Below are 19,513 nucleotides of genomic sequence, written 5' to 3' on the forward strand. Positions count from 1 at the left end.
CTCTCTGTCGGAGTCAGGCGCTAATGGAATCATTACTGCTCTGTTAGACAAACACCAGACACCTCCAATTACGGCCATTTTCGCTCCCTCTATCTTTAGCCTTTCCCCCTCCTCCAATCTGTTATTATGTGACCCTGGTGTATGCCCCCAACACCTATTCTACGAAATTATCGATCATTCTCACAATTTCATTTTTCTGATGTTTGATTCTATTTTGCCGTCAGCTTAAATCGTATTTGTCATATATTTTTCCTTGTCGTCATGAATTTTTTATTTAATATTTTGTTAGCGTTAAGTGATTGAAGTAGTGTAAGCTTTTATGTGTATTTGGTTTAAGTGGTAAAAGTACTCAATCTGTCAACAACACATTCATTACTGCATAAAGATTACCAATATCTTTCACTGTAATTATACTGTAATTAAAGCGTAATTATTTTATTTATTTATCATCAGGAGCCTCATTAGCTGCAGCAAGTCTAAAACGAAAAAACTAAGCGCTACCCATGTTGCCAAGAAAGAAAATTCCTCTCCCCTTTCTATAATATAACTTTTTTATTGCATTTCTACTTTCATGTTTCCTCTTAAGCCCCTGTTGGCTGCTCTCTTCTCCGTACCCAAACTCATTAAAGATGTATAAATCAGGGTTTGGTCCTGCTGTTTGAACGCATGTGCACGTGTGAGGTTGCTAACAGCAGTGGCAGGAATCATGAGAAATATGTTGTATTTCCAGCTCTAACCTGCCGACATGAATGTGATTGGGAGCGAGCCGCAGTATTGCTCTGGGCAGTGATATAACCTGGCAGACAGTTAGCAGCACTGCTTTGATAATGCTTTGAAATGCTGAGAAAAGGCCCAGGGCTCCATCGGATCAGTGTATTATCATGTAGCAACTGTATTATCTGGTGTTTTTTTTTTTTTCTCACAGTTTAAATGCATGAACGTAACCCGAGTATGCGCCATGGGGTAATATAAAATAGATTACCCAAAGTGCGTATGGCAGGTTAGACTACTCACTTTGCTAAAAATCTTTTGACCATTTTATCATTGTAGTTCCTGGTTGAACATGAGCAGCAGATGTGACGTGTGTAGAGGTTTACCTGACAACCATACTGTAAACAAAAACATGCCGTACCTTTTTTTGAACCTGTGATTTTGAACTTGAGTATTACAGATATTGTCCAAACATAGCAATAAGTTTAATAATAAAGAAACACGTGAAAATCTATAATATCATATGTCATTATAAAGCAAATTGCACATGCTAATAAACAGTTTCTATTTGATAACACACTAAATGGCATTATGTTTGTCTAGTTTACACCTGTTCGCTAAAATAAGGTGGCTCTTCTCTCAAACTAAAAACACACTATCTATCTTGTGATATAATGTGATAATAAAATACATTTTCACGAGAATCATTTGAATAATTTCAGCCCTAGAATGGTTGGAAGCTGTTAACTTGATGACATCATGAGGTGGAACAGAGACTTTTGAGCCTTGAAGATGGAGACAGACTAACAATAAAGGGTACTCGAACGGGCAAATGAAATAAAACACAACTCCACATATGTCTTTGATGAGGTAACACCATTCTAACATGGCTTAAAGCTCACAAGAGTAAATTTGGCGCAATATAAGACCTTTACTAGATTAATGTGTATGGCATCTGTCAGTTCTAATGGAGGCATCGTTCTGTACTCCTAAGAACACTAATACAATCTCACTTGTCCACCATTACTTTGAGTTACATAATAATATTCCTCTAGTTCACATCCACAGCTCGATCTAATCCCGTGTCACGACCTGTCACATCTCCTCGCCTCTTTACCCCACGCTGAGCCCTGTACAGGCACACTCGCTACCACTTACCCTTTCTACTCTATCTCTACCTTCATCCTCTCCTTTCTGTCCCTCTGAGCTATTGTGGTGGATACTTCTCTCTGAAGACCATTGAATGTCACGTGTGATGCTGACACCCCCAATTACAGCCTCGTGCAGTTGAAGATGGAGGAGGGATGGACACCTGTCACCTCCTTCTCTCATCTCAGCTCCTTCACCCTTTCCTCTCTATCTCGCAGTGGGCAAGAACTGTAATATAGGTCAATGTGACATGTTTCCAGGCAACACGGCTACTATTTAATGGTCTACTTGGAATCTGTTTTATTCCATGTTTGATGCTGCCAACACAAGACGAGAACTTAGTTTTGAAGTGGATACTTTTCCCAGTCACACCGGACTGCGTGTACAGCTCACATTTGGCTCTCCTGCTGTTCTTTTTATGCCGTTTGGAGGAAACTAGAGTGATAATTATTGAGGAACAAATGTGCATAGTTTTATTAAATGTATTTTTGCTTTGAACAAAATATGTGTAATTTTAGACCCCCGGCAAGCAGTTTATTACTAAAGGCAGTCGCTGTTTTGTTTGCATATTGGTTATTTATTAGTAAGTTGAGAATACTGGGCCTTTGTAGCAGTTGTGGTTTGGAACTTCTTTCTGCCAACCCACAAATAGTATAATTAGGGCAAAACATTTATTTATTTGTTGGTTTACATTAAGTAGTAGTTGGATTCCTTCTGGTATTGCTATTCCATGTAAGTAGATATTGGTCTTGATGGGACATAGTTTGGTTAAGGAAAAATGCATTCAGTTTGAAAATATTTGATTAATTATTATATATATATTTTTTAATCTAACTGAATTATACTGTATGCTTTGCCTAAAACAAGTTCTACATGCATCGAAATGTCTTGGTGAAGTAGAGCGAATGTTTTGTAGTTATTACCTCTGGCTACATACTCAAGAACAAAGGTGCCTAACATAACCAGTTAACCACAAGAAACGTCAAACAGGAGTCCTAAGGGCGTAGTACTCCGCTTGTAAAACACCATGTAAAATATCTGAAAACCTCCTTTTTAGCTCCTTTACATGTTTAACGCTTGAAATACCATCACCATGAGATCACAGAGACTGGAGGGTTCTAGCAGCACCCTGCACAATCTCACTTTGAGGAACTGATGTATTTTTGGAAAATCTCCCTATACTACTTTGTGTTTCTGTCTCCCGGTGACAAGTGGGATCAAAGGCCTGCTGTTTAGCCATTCACTCAGCTCTGGCCCTAACCACAGTCCAGCAGGAAGGCATTTCGATTTGTTCAGTGTAGAAAAAAGACAAGTATGACACATGTCCTGAGGCTGGCTCCCATGCATGTATTGAAGAACACATTTGTAAGAGGATTGTGGCCTTGTGTACAATAAAGGGCTGAACAGATGTGTGGTAAAGGCTAATCTCTGTACCTGTGAATGAGAAGGAGCTCATTTGGAGAGCAGCGTGCATTGTGCGAGCGCCTACGGCTCAGCAGGGGCCTTGACCTTATTGGCTCCCTGGAAGTGAGGTCTGGTCTGAGCCTTTGTACAGGCTTTACAATGTATTCAAAATGTGGTGAATGAGATATGGACAAATGTATATGAATATCTAAAGAGTGCATGTTCTGTAAGAAGTTTTGATCTGGTTTATTTTTGGAATAGATTTAATTTATAAGTTAGTTCTTGTATTGACCAGAAATAGATCTGATATTAGTTTCCCACAGAGTTTAAACCTAGCCTGGATCTGGTTTGGGTACATGTGGGTCTTGGTTTTCCTTTACATGTGTGGTCTTGTTCCATATTTGAAATTTCTCGTTAAAACCGGGTTTAAACTTAGCCTAGAAGTAGTTACGGTAGTTTTCGTTTATCCTGCAATTTAACTTGCTATATAAACTGCTATACTGCTATATTCCACACAGCTATTGCGCATCCTACATTTTTGCCAACACTATCACGCAGCCTTTTGTTTTTGCAAAAATGTGTGTAAGATGTGGCCGGTGGAGATGCGTAAAGCCAGTATTTTTATGTTGCTCACATCCAGACTGGTGAAGGTCAAGAGCTCCCCGCTGCACGCCTTCCTTCAGCACTCCTCTTCGTCGGCGTGGCAGCTCGGGGATCTGGAGAGGTGATGGGAGGCAGGCAGTGGGCGGCTAACACACAGATTTAGACAGCCAGTCAAGGGCTTTGTGGATGTACAGTACAAGAGGTGAATGAGTGCCAGGCATTAGGTGTTAAGCTGCTCGAGAATCGGAAGGCCAAGGTGATATAGCCAAGCAGATGTTAGCGCAGGACAGATGTTAGCAGAGGACAAATGCTAGGGTAGGGCTTCGGGCTACAGTAAAGCCTTATTTCTAAAGGAGTGAGATGGTTCCACTTAGATCTGTGAAATACAATACAGTGGCAGGAAACCCAAAGCTTGAAGAGCACATGGTGTGTTCAGCCTTAAATCTACGACCGTGAAAAAGTACATTTTCGAGGAAATTGTACAGGCTGCAGTTTGTGACAACACCAGACCTCTGCACACTGGCTCCTTCTAATTGTAAATCATTTGATCATTCACAGACCTGAAGGGAGCGGCTGATACATTGCTGCATAACTTAAGATTTAATAGTAGTTTAATAGTGGTTCTTGCTTATAATCAATTAAAACATTCTACGTTTTTGTAGTAACATATATACAAACAGAACATTCAGTAGTTCCTTAGAAGCAATGAGGGCTGTAGTTCAACTTTTCAGTATAAACTTCAAACATGAAGCTTAGATAATTACTGTAATAAACATTCACATATTTATTGTGTTAAATGGCTCTAGGCTCCCATACAACAAACTCCCTCTTCTCTTTTCCTAATTATGGCCTATAGGTATGTTATTATGTTTACTTCCCATATAGTTTACGCTGCTTTGCTTGACCATTTCTTATTCTGCTGCTATTTATAATGTCAACCTGAGCAAAACCTTACCAAACAGATATGAAACTGTTTACAAGAGAACCAAAAGAAGCAGATATAGGCCAATAGGAGCATCTCCCCTTTTCAGTCTGACTTTTGGACTAGATCCTTTGCTCCCCTTCACAGCCAACCTTTCCCTATTCATTTACCTTTATCTCAATTCTCTCACATGTCCTCACCCCAGATCCCACCCCCTCCCCCCCTTTCCTTCATCTTTTGTCGAGGAATAAATGACACACAAAATGGCAAAAGGCTTAAACCCTCGACAGGGTGCATAGTCTTCTTTCTACATACCCACGCAGCGCTGACCCAGATAATGTCTATTCACACAAAGAGCCTCCTAGTGCTGCTGCTACTGCCACCGCCGATCACCTGCCAGACTTCGGCTAAAGACGCCAGGAATGCTCACCAAATGCACCCCAGAGCCAAGGAGGTATCTGCAGTGCCTTCAAACAGAAGCAGGAGGTAGAGTGGAGAAAGGGAATGTCTGGACCTTGTCACTTAGCTTAGATGTTAAAGGTGCTGGACCTGATTTCTACTGTATTCAAAATGTTAAAAACAGAAGTAGTTCACTTTAAACTGTTTGCATTATTCATCACTTACCTTATACTAATAATTCACCACGATAGGCACTTTTCACAACTCTCAAATCCAACACAAACTAGCATGTTAATGTGCACTTCGTGATTACTGGACAAAGAAATCCTTTATAATTAAATGGCGACAGCATGCAGCAGACTTATTTTGACTTTAAGAGCTGCTTATACAATACTTGGTACTGGGGCAAGACAAATTTTGCTCAGATATTTAGGAAACGGGTACACAGCTTTTGAGGAGAAAATGCATTGTTGAAAAGGAGCCTTTCAGATGTTAACATACAAAAATAAATAATGCTGTACAAAATACGACAATGTGCATATTTTAGTGCTGTCCATGACACATTTAAAACACTAAATCCATGCTGGTGTATTTATAAGAATGGCTTGAAAGCAATTGGTTGACAGGCTTTGGATGGAAGACGGCTATTACCAGATATAGAGTCTTGGATTTGGAAAATAGAAATGCTGTTTTATGGTTGAATGAATGATGAGATAATAAGAATTTCACTAGATGTATTATCCAGCCATCTCCAAATAACATTAATATAGAGTCTTCTGAGACCACCGGATCTAAACCAGGTCTAAAGCAGGACTATTGTAGGTCTAAATGAGGGCTTAACCGGGTCTAAAATAAGACTAAACTCTTGCTATACTTTATGAACAAGCAAGGACAAAGAGTGGATTAAACCGTCTCTAAATTCAGTTAATATTCCAACTGCAGAGGAATACGTGCATCACAAAAATACAAAAGTAATAAGTCACATTCTACTAGGTGCTACACATATATCTAGCTTTTTAACCGTGACAATAAACTCAAACTGGGTAGTGTAACTTTAAGAGACAAAAAGGAAAAACAGGCCAAGGACTCTGTGAAACTGTGAATGCACGTTTCTACTCTTCAGGTCTTTATATAGCAGCAGTATTCCCCGCAGAGCGTAGTCAGGAGAGTGAGGGCTGGAGAGCCGGGACTCCTCTGGGTACAGTTGCTATTAATTGGCTGTGCTCTTTATGCTCGTGCACTTCCACTCAGGGATAAACATGCACACACTCATGGGAAACTTTTTCACGTCTCTCCAGTCAAAGTCAGCTTAGGATTGCTCTATTTAAGGTCGACTGGATTTGTATGCACGGGCAGGCATAGACCAAACCAATCCAACAGGAAGCCAGGCTAACAGGAAGACAGCCATTGACCCCTTCGCCTCACTCTGCTTCACTCTTTGGATCTTGGGATAGCTTCCAGATGTACAGTGGGCCCGTCAAAAGACTGATTGGGGCCCGTTGGCGTACATACATTATTGCTCACTTCTAAATTTGTCATACAGATGTGGTCGTTGGCCAATTTGTCTGAGGTTTCAAAGAGTACAGCTGCGCTATTGTCAGAGAGGAAATGTAAAGTACAGCTCTGAGCAAAGAATAAAGAACTAATGAGAGATTTGACACATTAAGTTTGTGATGAGTTTGTGCACTACAGCTGCACAGAGATGAGTGATATTTCATGAGATGAGGAAGTTGGAATTACATGCACAAATTAGCAACAATAAACTTATGCCAGAATAACAGCATTATTTTGCTTTGTGAGATATTGCCCTATTTATTATACATTTACTTTGAGATTGTGTTTCTATCTTGTATGACGATCATGGCACTTGGGGGTCACTGTAAGATACTGTAAATGTGCTATGTTTAAAGTGAAGATGTCGTTCCGTGATTGAAACATGTAAATGGACACAACTAACCTGCTAGCTGTCCTGTTTCAAATAGGAAGTAAGCATGAACGCGCTTCCGGCTCCGTCGACTCCAGCTCCAATTTACTTTACATTGAAAAGCTGTCGCCCCGCTCTCCGTAACTGCTGCTGTCAGGCTTGTCATTTTTTATTTCACTATTGCGTCCGTAAATCAAGTTATGAACATTAATAACAGACAAATTACTTCTTTATGCAGTCTATGGATTGAACTGATTTATGTAGCTAGCACTCATTATTAAAATAACACAAAACCAAGCTGCATATGCATTTCAATAATTACACGTTTATGAAAGGAAATCTCCAGTAGCAAGGAGGAAACCTGACTATAAATTAAATACAATGAACTGAAAAACAGAATTGTAACAAGCTGCTGACAGGACATTCTTAAAAGTATCTGCCTACTTCTTAAACATTTGCTAGTTTAACCACTGGGTGATGGAAGTTTCCGCTAGCACTCATGAATAAGAATAACACATGGGGTTTTTCCTTTCTCATTCTTTCTGCTGCTGCTCAATTTGCTCTGAGGTTGACTGACAAACTGCCCACCCACCAATACAAGTTCTGAAGAATCTGGCCTCCCCCTTGACAGCTACATCTACATGTTTGTGTGAAGAGAAAGCTACTGTGTGAGACAGAGGCACACGGCTTTGCTTTCTCCGCCGCTGCTTGAGAGAATGAATTATTGAAAGTGATGAACTGAAAATACCGCGCGGCTCCTCCCACACACCACTCACCGGTCATGGGGCACGTTTACCGACACGAAGCGTGCGTATGAATACATTTAACAGTATGAGATGTATGTTTAGACTGTGGCTTCAGTTTAAAAGTACAGAGAATTCGAGGCTGTGTTGCAGTCACTTTACTAAAAATACTTTTCGAAAAGAAATGTATAACTCTTTACCAACATGACTAAGCTCCAGAGCAGTTGATGTGCTATTCTTACCTCTGCCAAAGCGGTAACTAACTGCATGGATTTGTTTGTTGGTGAGCTCCTCTGTCAATTTGCAAGTTGTTTTAAAAAAGACGTGACCTCTTGTAATACATTAAAATGAAAACATTTTTGTGTCAATGTCTGGTCCAACTTAACTCCACCCACATCCCTGGTTCGTGTCCTGGTCTAGGCACTTTACCAAGCAAAGAAAACTACTTCAATATGTAGAATTTATAACGTATTTTACGGGATAGTATTTTCCTTAGATTTCTTTAAGACACTGTAATGTGCTTTTGAAGAAGAAGCTTTTAATGGTTGTTGGTCCAGTACGTTTGAAGACAGTCACTGCTGGCAGAATAGAGACAGACCAATATTTGCACTTTTTTGCACATCGCCTATAGCAAGTAAAAACGAGCTATGTTCAGCCTTATTTGGCCTACAAATTACCAAATGCAGCCAGAGTCAGCGTTATAAGCTACTCTCCTCCACAGAGCTCAAAAGCACTGAAACAGACTCACAGCTGTAGAGTCGCAACAACGGCAAACTACTGTCCCCTTTAAATAACAGACTCGCACAGAGATCAGAACATTACAAACATGTGCATCTCATATGACAGTGCTTGTACACTTGTAAAACCAGGTGAACCACCTAACAGGTTAAATAAGCTGCACTTATGATAAGTAGCATGAGCAGAAGGCTGTGTCCACTGTCGCCATGCTGACGTTTTTTAATGGGCTGTAAACTCCAGACGCACTTGTCCCTCCCTTTGTAGTCATAGTTTGTTCTCCTGTCACAAAAGAGTTGCCAAATAATGATGTGTATTCATAAAATATACAAGAATCGACAGATATCCTCGTGTGTTGAAAACAGCGAGTATTCATCCACGTGCCAGCACTAAATCAATGAAATGAATGAAACCAAGAAAGTCTTTACAGCCGCCTAGCGCTGCTTCTGATTGGTCACCTTTAGAGTCAATCTCTTTTTCAGCCAATCACAGTCTCTAATCCCTCATCTCAGTTTTGTTTAATTCCCAAAACAAAGGAAAAACTTTGCAGGTCATCTGAATGAGACGAGAGAGCTGGGTCTGATCCGTCACCTTCTCAGACTCACAGTAAGCATAGTAAAATAACCAGTACATAACCATTACATTGATAGTAACTACAATGGCATTACAGCAGAGGGAAGAGTAATTAGTTACATTACTCATTACTAATAAAAATAATGCTATCGCTAATGTCGTTATACTTAAACAGCGTTTTTCTCAACAATGATCGCCTATTAGTCTTAATTCTCATCGTCGATCTTTACTGAATACCATTATCGACCATGAATTTCAATTAATTAAAATGACCTAAGCATTTTGATATAGTTAAATAAGTAAAAACTACCACTGAAACATTTCTATAGAAGACAGTAGCTTTAGTATTAAGATACACTGTTCTGCTGCTGGTCTATTTGTATTGATGGCAAAACAGACAGCCTAGAATAAGCTATTCAGAGAGTGAACCATACTCCCAGCAGACTATGCACAGGCCTGTCATGCTCACTCCCTCCTCTCCCTCCTTTGCCCCTGACCCCAGCGGCACAGACACACACCTGGTATCTATTTAATGTGTTTTTAGACCTGTGGATAATCGTCACAGCTCCACACTGGAGGGCCATCAACTTGGGTTACTCCGAGAATGAAGCAAGTGTTAGATTTAATTGCGATGAATATGACACCACACTCTTCCACATTTTTTTTCTTTTTGGATGGTGTGTGTGTGTCTCAGCAGCTGTCAGTGGTAGAGTAAATATTTGTGCAGGAGCTCTGGAGAAGGTCAGGGTCAACGTATGACAGACAGACCACTGGGAAATAAGACGCATGGATAGGGAGAGGCATAAATACGAAAGGTGCAGAAGAGATAGTATAGAGGAGGGAGTAGGGGTGAAAAAGTTGTGACATTTTGTGAAACATAAATACAAAAAAAGTCAAATGATCATATTTTTAGGTCATTGCATTAATATATTGTACTTGAGTTTTTTAAAGGAAATCAGTGCAGGTGGTAGGCCGTAATGGCAAGTTTTATTGTCTTATTTTGCAAATGAGAAGTTATTCACAGCTGCCAATTCCTTGGTTACAAAAAACTTACTAAAAATTGCCCTTGCTGATGAAGGATCCACCATCTGCTTGTCCCCATGGAAATGTTATTGCCTTGCCAGGAATGTTCCATGGAATGACATTGAACTTATCTATCTCCACGGAGTCAAGTAGGTGACTCCAAGTTACAGGTCTGTGGAGACTGAGAGCCGAGCCCGCCCATAGTGAGAATGCATGTTTTTGAAGGGATTTTTGGACAGTAAAAACATCTGGAACTGAATAAATACAAGATGGATGAGTTTTAACGCCATACTGTGAAACATTAATGCATATATACTGACATATTGGAGACAAGCAGAGACAGGCAGACTCATCACCTGATTACACGGTGCATCTGTAAGTGTTTCAAGCATTTTTTGCCCGGGCTTCAACAGTTTTGAGATGTGCTTGTGCAATGATCAAACCTGACAGCAAATAGATCAGTTAAAACTGTAAAAACATACAATTTGAACAGTTGCTTTATGTTTTTATTTCCAACAATACATATCTAGTTCCCCTGCCAACTGTGGCCGTAGTGTAATAGTGCAAACATTTACTCTGAGCTGGAGTGAGTGAAAGTAGAGGGTTCATCTTTTAGTTCCCCTCGGACGCTCTCTGTAATTGGCTGACATCAGAGGAACAGTCTGTAGATCAGAGACAGCCTGTGTGTACTCATGTGCTTCATGTTGTGGACATCTCAGATCTGCTTCCACCAGGGGAGAGTGCAGATGCCATAGGATGCCATAAATACACTGAGGGCCCATTGTGAGCTGTCAGTCACTGTGTGAGTGTCATCGCCTGGTCACGGCTCATATCTCATGTCTGCAATGTAGCCACAAGATACTGGTGAACCTGTCAGACTGTCTGGGCCAAATACCTATGTTTTTCCAAAATACTTTTATCTATTAGTTGTGTTATTATGAATGCAGATAAATGGCTTTAAAAAGAGTTGAACTTTAGGTCTTGTCTGCAAAGATTGGAACACAACACAAAGACTAATCTGGTTTCAAATAATAAATTGTATATAAACCTGCAAGAAAAGGCAGTAACACATTGACACCTACAATGTTGGAGAGCACCAGTTCAATAGTGTTTATTTGTCCATAGGGAGAATAACTTGGATCATTTTAGGGGACTACATAGAAAAAACATAGTCCCTTTTAATGTCCTTTGACTTCTATTCTCTCAACCAATCTATACAGAAAGTGTCTGGGGAAAAGGAAATCCTCAGCTTCCAGGAACTCGATGGCACTGTGTGAAGATAAAATATTCATTGGACTAGTGAGTTGACTAGTGCTATAGTGTAGATGCTATATCTATACTGGCTTTTTATTTTCTATTATGTTGCTGTAATGTTTGCTAACATTTCCCTGTGCCTATATAACAGTTGCTAAGGTGATTCAGCCTTAGTCATCATTCAGTCATTACTGAAGAAAAACTTAGCGCAGCATCTTTCCTTGTACTTTGTGCTTGATCAACACCTATTTACAAGAAACATTTCCTTCCTAATTGCCCTCAAGCTTTTTACATCAGTTCCCATGATGTATAATCGCTCAATTATAATGACTGCTGAAATAATGAAATAATGTCCCTGGCAGCACTTAATGATCCAAATTTTTGGATTTCAATAAAACTCTGCGGAGCTGAAGTGAAAATGAATAATTATCCCTGCTTAAAATTTAAAATAAAATTTTAATCTGCTGGATTGAATTATTTATTTTTGTTAGACTTGACAGGAAATTAAGTGGCCAAACAGTTTGATAAATTAAATACAAACATAAGACAGATAAAACAACAGTAGACCAGAGGTTTTACCCCTGTATTAGAAGACTGACAGATGATTGGATTGTGCTCTGAAATCATCGTCATTGTGAGATGTACAGAATTTGTGGCTTATCTGTATTTCTGTGATTTCATAGTGAGGTTACATGAGCTTGGTAGTCAAGCAAAGTATTTATAAAGAACACATTTCAAGTCTAGAGCAGATCTACAAATAGCGCTTTGCCACTGCCATGTGGTTAAAGTATATAAAAAGTATATGCTCATAATCGTATGGCTTTCCCCACATACAGCGTTACACCATCGTCTTTGTCACATCATTTGTTTAGCATGAAAACATGTCAATGGGAGGAGGCGCATGTTTCATGGACATGTACACAGAGCACAAACACACAGGCAGATTCGACCCCGGTGGCCTCCAAACACGCCGCCTTCAATCTCGTCACATTTCTCCACTGACGCTTGATGTATCAATTTTTAAGGAGCCGTTCTCAACCAGTTCGCTCACAGCAGCTCTGTGGCACTCCAGGGGCAGCCCGCAGAAGGGCTTCATCCTGAAAGCCTGTTGCCATGGTGACCATTACAGAGTTCATCTCCCATGGGCCAGCGAGCTTCACACAACTTCCCTCTCAAAAGAGCACACACAAACATGGGCTATATCCCAGCAAACACTTAACACGACCAAGAGGCCTCCCCCAGACCCTGCATTTTAATCTGTCTCCTCCTGCTCTCAGGGACACGTGTCCCGTCCACTTGTGGTCACACGTGCTATTGACATCCATCCTCCTCAGGCCACCAACATTACTACTGTTTTCATTTGATGTATTACTCTACTTTTATATGAAGTGGTTTTGCAATGTAAATTGTACATACGCATTAGTATTGAAATTTATAACATGCACAATATTCACTCTGATCCTTCATAGTACAAAAGTTCGCTGTGGGCTACAACTTTCCGTTTAATGAGAAAAGTTTCTTTGACAGCCTCTAATGTGTATTAATGGGTTTATATTAAGGCTCAAATAAGGCTAAGTATTGCATTTAAATGATCTATGTGTGATGAATATTTTCTAACTTTGAACTAACCTAAAAAGATTTGACTTTTCGCTAAGTTTAGCAGCAGCAGGATAAAAACAAGGTTGTTGTCATCTTTTTTTTCTACTTTGAACATATTTCAGTCAAAACATTTTTTTTCCAAAGGACAGTTCCCGTCCCGTGTGTGGTGACTGAGGGAGTGTCTGGAGCAGTGGTACTATATCATATCTAAGAGCTATCGATCGGCACAAATACACTGTCTCTGGTGACGAGATGAATTTTTAATAAGACACTGGATCTGATGGCACACTTTGCATTTGGTGGGAACATGTCCACACACACATGCTAACACACTAACATTGCCCTTTTTTAAAAATAATAGTTTCATAACACCACAACTTTATAACTAAAAAACTACTTTTTGTGTTCTGCTATGTTTTTTATAGACTGTGATCTGTGCCTACACCCCTTCATCATAAGGGAATCAAGTCAAATATCCTGTTCCCATGAGGTAGCGACTTGGAGTATAACTTGCGAAAAAAGAACACATGAAGTACATTTTGGGGTAAAGGAAAGGAAACAAGTGAAAATAGGGTGCAAAAGAGGAGCCCAGGAAAAGGAAGGAGTTGGCCCAGTGGATGCAGGTTTGGCATGGCGGCCCTTCTGTCCATCTTTTGGGGTCCTTTTTGTGCCGGGATGAAAAGCGCCCTAGAGAAAAGCGAGCTGCTACATCCTCGCCAGCACACATGGCATTGCATAGGCACCCATTACGCTGAACCTGACAGGAAGGAGAGCTCGGTAACCCTTGGAGAATTATCACTCGCTTTGCTTCTTTGCTCGTGTTTTTTTTTGTCTACTATTCTTTCTACACACATAGCCCCCTTCCCACTGTTCTTTCAGGTCTATGGGGGATTGTGCTAGTGGACTTTGCTCCCCTATGATGAATGATTTGCCTAAAAATACTGTCGGCTGTATTGGAGCCTGCACAGCAACCAGGTGGAAGTCATACCGACACACTAAGAACCCGCTCTGCTTTTAGGCCACTATTATATTTGAAGGTTTAACATTGCCAGGAAATTACAAGCTTGGTTCCAAAATGTTGGCAGTTTAAAATATAAATACACAGCATGGTATTAAATAGTCAGTTGTTTGTTTGACTGTGTTGGAAATATCGTGAATTTGGCATTGAAAATAACTTTTGGAATAGAATGTTTTATTTATTTACTAATTGTAGATCAAATTCAAAAAGATCAATGCTTGTTCTGGAATATGAACATGTCTTATCGCAGCATTATGACAAAATCAAACTGCCTCGTCTAGTCTAGAGCGCGGTGGTTCGCATATCGACTTGGCACATCATATCCCAGTTCTGACGCAACATCTTTCTTTATGCAGATCTGCTGACACCAAGTATACGTTAGACAGGAGCATGATAGCAGTAAAATGCAGGGATCAGTTGTTTCAGATTGAGAAAAGTAAAAAATTAAGCACTCAAAAAAGGGGGAAGGGTTAAAATATCAACACGTTTCGCTTGCCTCTTCCACTGGTTTTAAAGCTGAGCGGAGACGGCGGAAGGAGCATCATTTTGTGGTTGTTAGCTTGCCATCGTCTCAACTATAGCTCCTTGCCCCTTTGCATGCCAGCTTCGTCGTCAGTTTTAACATTCGGAAGTCCCAAGGTCATCTCGGCTCTATTTCTACCCATTAAACATCATTTTAGAAACTCAAATGTATTTTATTAAGTTACACAGACTTTTTCTAACTTCCGATCAGGTCAAAAAAGAAGTTTGTCTTCTTAAAGCGCTCACCAATGTCCACTGTCTTGTTCATTATGTTGTGTATCCTAGCATTTTTTTGTAAGTGTGTGTTGGAGGGAAAATTTACCGCCGCTCGAGGCAGAGTGACGTACGGCTTGATTAAATCCCTGACCTTCAGATCTGGTGCAGGCAATCAGTGCTCACACACACCCAATCAGAGCGTACTTAACACCTTTGTGTAGACCAGGGCCAGCGCACAACAACCAATCAACACCTGGTGCATTTGTCACACCTCTGATCCAACCTCACACACAGTTCACACATTGAAGTTTTATACTCATTTTAGTATTCTACGTGCAGTGTTTATCCTGTATATTAGAGCTGAAAAATCAAATTAAAAACATATCAAATTATCAGATCACATAAACCTGCATAAGGTAATAGAATGTTCTCAAAATATCCCTTCATTTTTTAGATGTTGTTCACCCTGTTTACAATTGAGGTAAAAAAAAAGTCAGTCAGTTTTTTGTTTATTTTTGTATGTATTGCTATGTTCACTTTAGTGTGTTAATATTAATACAACTATAAATAATACTGTATAATAAAGGTCTCTGCAGTGGCTCCTGTGGCTCAGAGAATCGACTTTAAATCGACTCTGCTTGTGAACGAGTCTTTCCGTGGACCAGCACCAAAGTACATCTCCCACATGTTAGTGCCATATGAACCATCTCACACTCTGAGGACTTCAGGGACCGGCCTCCTGCTGGTGCCCAGAGTCAGAACTAAACATGGGGAATCAGCGTTTCAGTTTTATGCAGCTAAAACTTGGAACAGTCTTTCTAAAGATGTGAGACAGGCTTCTGCTTTGACAATATGCTCAAAACAGTTCTGTTTAGCTGTGCATACGACTGAAAGGCTTTTATTTTGCACTCTACTCTTTTAATGTTAATTTTATGATGATTATTTATGCTGATTCACTTTGAGCGCGAACTGCTATACAAATACACTTATCTTGCCTTGCGATAATGTATGGATTTATATAATGCCATTCAAGACCCCCAAAGCACTGAGGCTGTTTCAACTTTTTGGAACTTTTTGGTTAGTATTCAGTCACACCCAAGCCACGTATTCAATTATATTTTTCAAGCAACCCTAATTTCCTTTACTTTTTGCACACTATAATACCATTTACCGCCTTGTGGCCGGAAAAGGACTTATGAGAATAGGATACGCAGCCCTGTGAATGTAAAAATAAATACATGCGTAATCTATATTCAGATTACCAAAGAGAAAGCCTGGATTGCATTTTACTGCCAGGAATGCAAAAGGGAAATCATTCAGGTCCCCAATCCATTTTGTTGCTGTGTTGAGCAGTAGCACAGATTTGCCTTCGCTGTTTTATGACTCCACATAATGACTAATATGCACCCAGTGTAACAGCCGCAGCACTAGTCATATTATGTTATTGTTGTATTTGAATTCCCCACAAGATATTATATAAGAGGAATAACATTGGCGGTGCTGTTGCTGTTTTGTTTGGTCGGAGCCTGTGGTAAAACTGGTCGTCCGGGTCTCTCACGTCACATTACATTACATCCCGCGCTGTTGTTGCCATTGGTGCTGCATGACATGGACTTATGACCTCGCCGGATCCGTTCTACCCACTTTACATCAAACCACAAGCTGTTGTTTGTGAATCCTGTATCCATGCGTCTGCGCGGTCTTGTTTAAGATTGGGTCATAATAGTGACATATGTGTGATCATTTTGGAGGTTAATCAATGTCGAGCTGTCAGAAGGATGTGGGGTGTGCGATTGAGAAAATGTGATATAGTGGGATACTCTTCATTTGAGTGTTTATACATAATGGTGCCAGTGGTGTTGTAACCTGATAATCTTACTGTATTGTTTCTTACTTATAGGAAAAAAACCCCTGACAATTACTTGGCATTTTGACATTAACAATTACCTGATTACCTGTTTAAATATACGTGGCATAGTCCAAAAAACACACTAATTACAACTGTGATATACATAATATGGCTCCTTGCAACTGCTAAAGCGTTTAAAACTTAATTGAATTCCACACCGTTAATGCAGTAGTTTGAAGTGTTACACAAATTAAGAAAATGTTGACTTATTTTTTCCATCTTCCATTGCAGCATGCAGACCTGGTACATACAAGGCCTCAGCTACAGACGCCTACTGCACCAAATGTCCTCCTCACAGCTCGTCTCCTCAGGAACAGGCCACCGAGTGCATGTGTGAGAGGGGCTACCACAGAGCCGAGACTGATCCACGTTCAATGTCCTGCACACGTGAGTCTACACATACTCATTTATGTTTGTTTTAGAACATTTTATTATTTAAGAAGTCATGAAAGGCTACAGCATACCGGTATATCTCTATTGCATTTTGTCTGACTTTCAACAAAATGAGAGAGTAGAAAAGAAAGACAGAGTATGAATGGATGAACAGCGGGCTGCTCACACCTACGCCATTATCAGATTATGATAGGTTACACATATTAATCATTGCACCAGGCGAGACATGACAGGTGTTCAAGTGGAAAAAGTGATTCATCCAAACATGTATGGGTCCACTCCGACTCTCCTAAGCATTAAGGCTAAAAAAAGAGTGAGAGAATTAGTCAGCAGCAGACAAAGGAAATGAGACAGAAGACTAGAGCGGCGGGGGAAATGTAGAATATCAGTGGAATAGTCCCAGTGTCATAAAGGGCCAATCAGTGGTGATTATGATGGACAGTTAAGTGTGGCCTTGTGTATGCAGAATGGAAAAGGGGTGCATTAGCAGGATCAGAGAACCTCTATTCAACAGATATATGAGTGACAGGCTCAATTATCCTGAGCCAGGCCTCCGCCCCCATGGCCAGAAAACCCCCATCTCCTCTGTTCTTCTGGGGGCTGTGCCACGGGGAAGCCTAATCAGGAAAGTTGCAGGCTCTGCCAGGCCCCCCTGGGGCTCAGGCTCAGCCCGGCCTGATGACATGTCAGGCTTAATGGGCATCCACTGACACATTTCCATAGATACCTGCACTGCAGCATGCAGCAGGGACTAGCCATAATCAGCGCTTTTCCATATGAGTAGCTCCTATAGAGCGGCCATCATAATGACATACAGGACAACTCTGAGCTTTGTAGGTTACCAGACTGTCCTGCCGGAATGCAATATTTAACACTATTCTGCCAGTAAGTCAGAACTCTACCCAGAGGATATATGCTTCATATAATAGAAAAAGTGTGGTAAACCCTGTGAGGTAAGGTTTACATTTGTTATATAGCTTGTATTCAGCTGTGGTTCTAGTTTTAGATAGTTGTGCCTTTATCAAAAGAATGACAGAAAGGACTTACTAATGTGGATAGGAACGATGACCATGTCTCTTTGGTTAAACAACACAAAACAGAGACAGTGGCTACTTCTTATAACCATTTTATTTGTGGAACATGTGGGTGGCCTTCGCCGAGACAAGTTCCACCTTTGTTTGCTGTAATCTTTGATCAACAGTAGCTGTAGTAGTCTGCAACATTTGTCAGTGCCAAACAGCTGAGGCATTTTGTATTAGTCAGCAGAGACCAACACTTCGTACATTGGGTCATGGCAACTTGGATCACGAAATCCTGTTGAAGTTACAAGTTATTACACTGATTTTGCAAGAGCCATAGACTTTTATACAACATTAAAAAGCAAGGTAAAAGTCCAAAGTATTTTAAGTGCTTAAGCATTTATTTTATTCATTGTAAACTCTAATGGCAATGGACACTAAGGAAGCTTAGTTGAGTGAGTTGAAAGTGTTTTTTTGACAAAGTGGCCCTGATAACCAAAGTGACCCTGACATAGACCAAAGCAAGCTCCACAATCATAATTTGATCATGTTTTCCTGTGCAGGTCCTCCCTCTGCCCCTGAAAACCCCATCTCCACTGTGAATGAGACGTGTGTGACCCTGGAGTGGTCTGCACCTCGGGACACAGGGGGGCGGGGCGACATCACCTACAGCCTCCACTGCAGGAAGTGCTCTGGCGACGGCAAAAAGTGCTCCCCTTGTGGCAACAGTGTGCACTTCATCCCCCGACAGTTTGGTCTCTCCTCCACCAATGTGCTAGTCACCGACCTGCAACCGGACTCCAACTACAGCTTCACCGTGGAGAGTCAGAATGGAGTGTCTGATTTAAGCCCCACACCCAGGGGAACAGTGGTTATCAACATCACCACCTCACAAACAGGTAGGAAGTATTTTCTAAAGCACTATTGCCATACTAAGGTGTTCATCAGATGGTAGAAACTATTGAAAAATCTCATTAGCCTTATTAGCCTCTAAAGCCTATGCACCCAATGATCAGGAAGGAAGTAGTCATTAAGATATTACTACTTCAAGACTACTATTGATAAAAACACAAAATGTGTTGGTTCACGTTTTGGTTTGACTGTTTTTTATTAGATTATAATAGTAACAAGTCTTGATCACAAAATTCCAAACATTGCAAGTTTAGTTTAACTATACAAAGTAAGGCCCCCAAAGAGATAGACATTTTACTCCCAGTGTGGCGTAGATGTTTTTTATGTCAAAAAGGATCATGTGACACACTGCTGATGACTAATAGGCCCAATAAGTGTGAATGAGAAAAAGGTGAAGGAGGTGGTGGTTCGTGGGGGGTGGAAGTGATGAACATATGTGTTAACCTCATTATGACAGCACGCGTCACTTGTAGCACTCCTGACTC

At 40.5% G+C, this 19,513-nt stretch overlaps 1 protein-coding gene across 2 annotated transcripts in view; it reads left to right on the top strand.

The window, feature by feature from the left end:
- epha4b (eph receptor A4b) overlaps window positions 1-19,513 on the top strand; it is a 74,173-nt gene that overhangs the window by 22,666 nt on the left and 31,994 nt on the right. For both annotated transcript variants that reach the window (XM_033982333.2, XM_033982334.2), the window contains exons 6-7: window positions 16,936-17,091; window positions 18,680-19,015. In XM_033982333.2, the coding sequence (XP_033838224.1) occupies window positions 16,936-17,091; window positions 18,680-19,015 (492 nt within the window). The remainder of the gene's footprint in view (window positions 1-16,935; window positions 17,092-18,679; window positions 19,016-19,513) is intronic.

Source organism: Periophthalmus magnuspinnatus, chromosome 17, assembly GCF_009829125.3.
Source record: "Periophthalmus magnuspinnatus isolate fPerMag1 chromosome 17, fPerMag1.2.pri, whole genome shotgun sequence".
Lineage (NCBI taxonomy): Eukaryota > Metazoa > Chordata > Actinopteri > Gobiiformes > Gobiidae > Periophthalmus > Periophthalmus magnuspinnatus.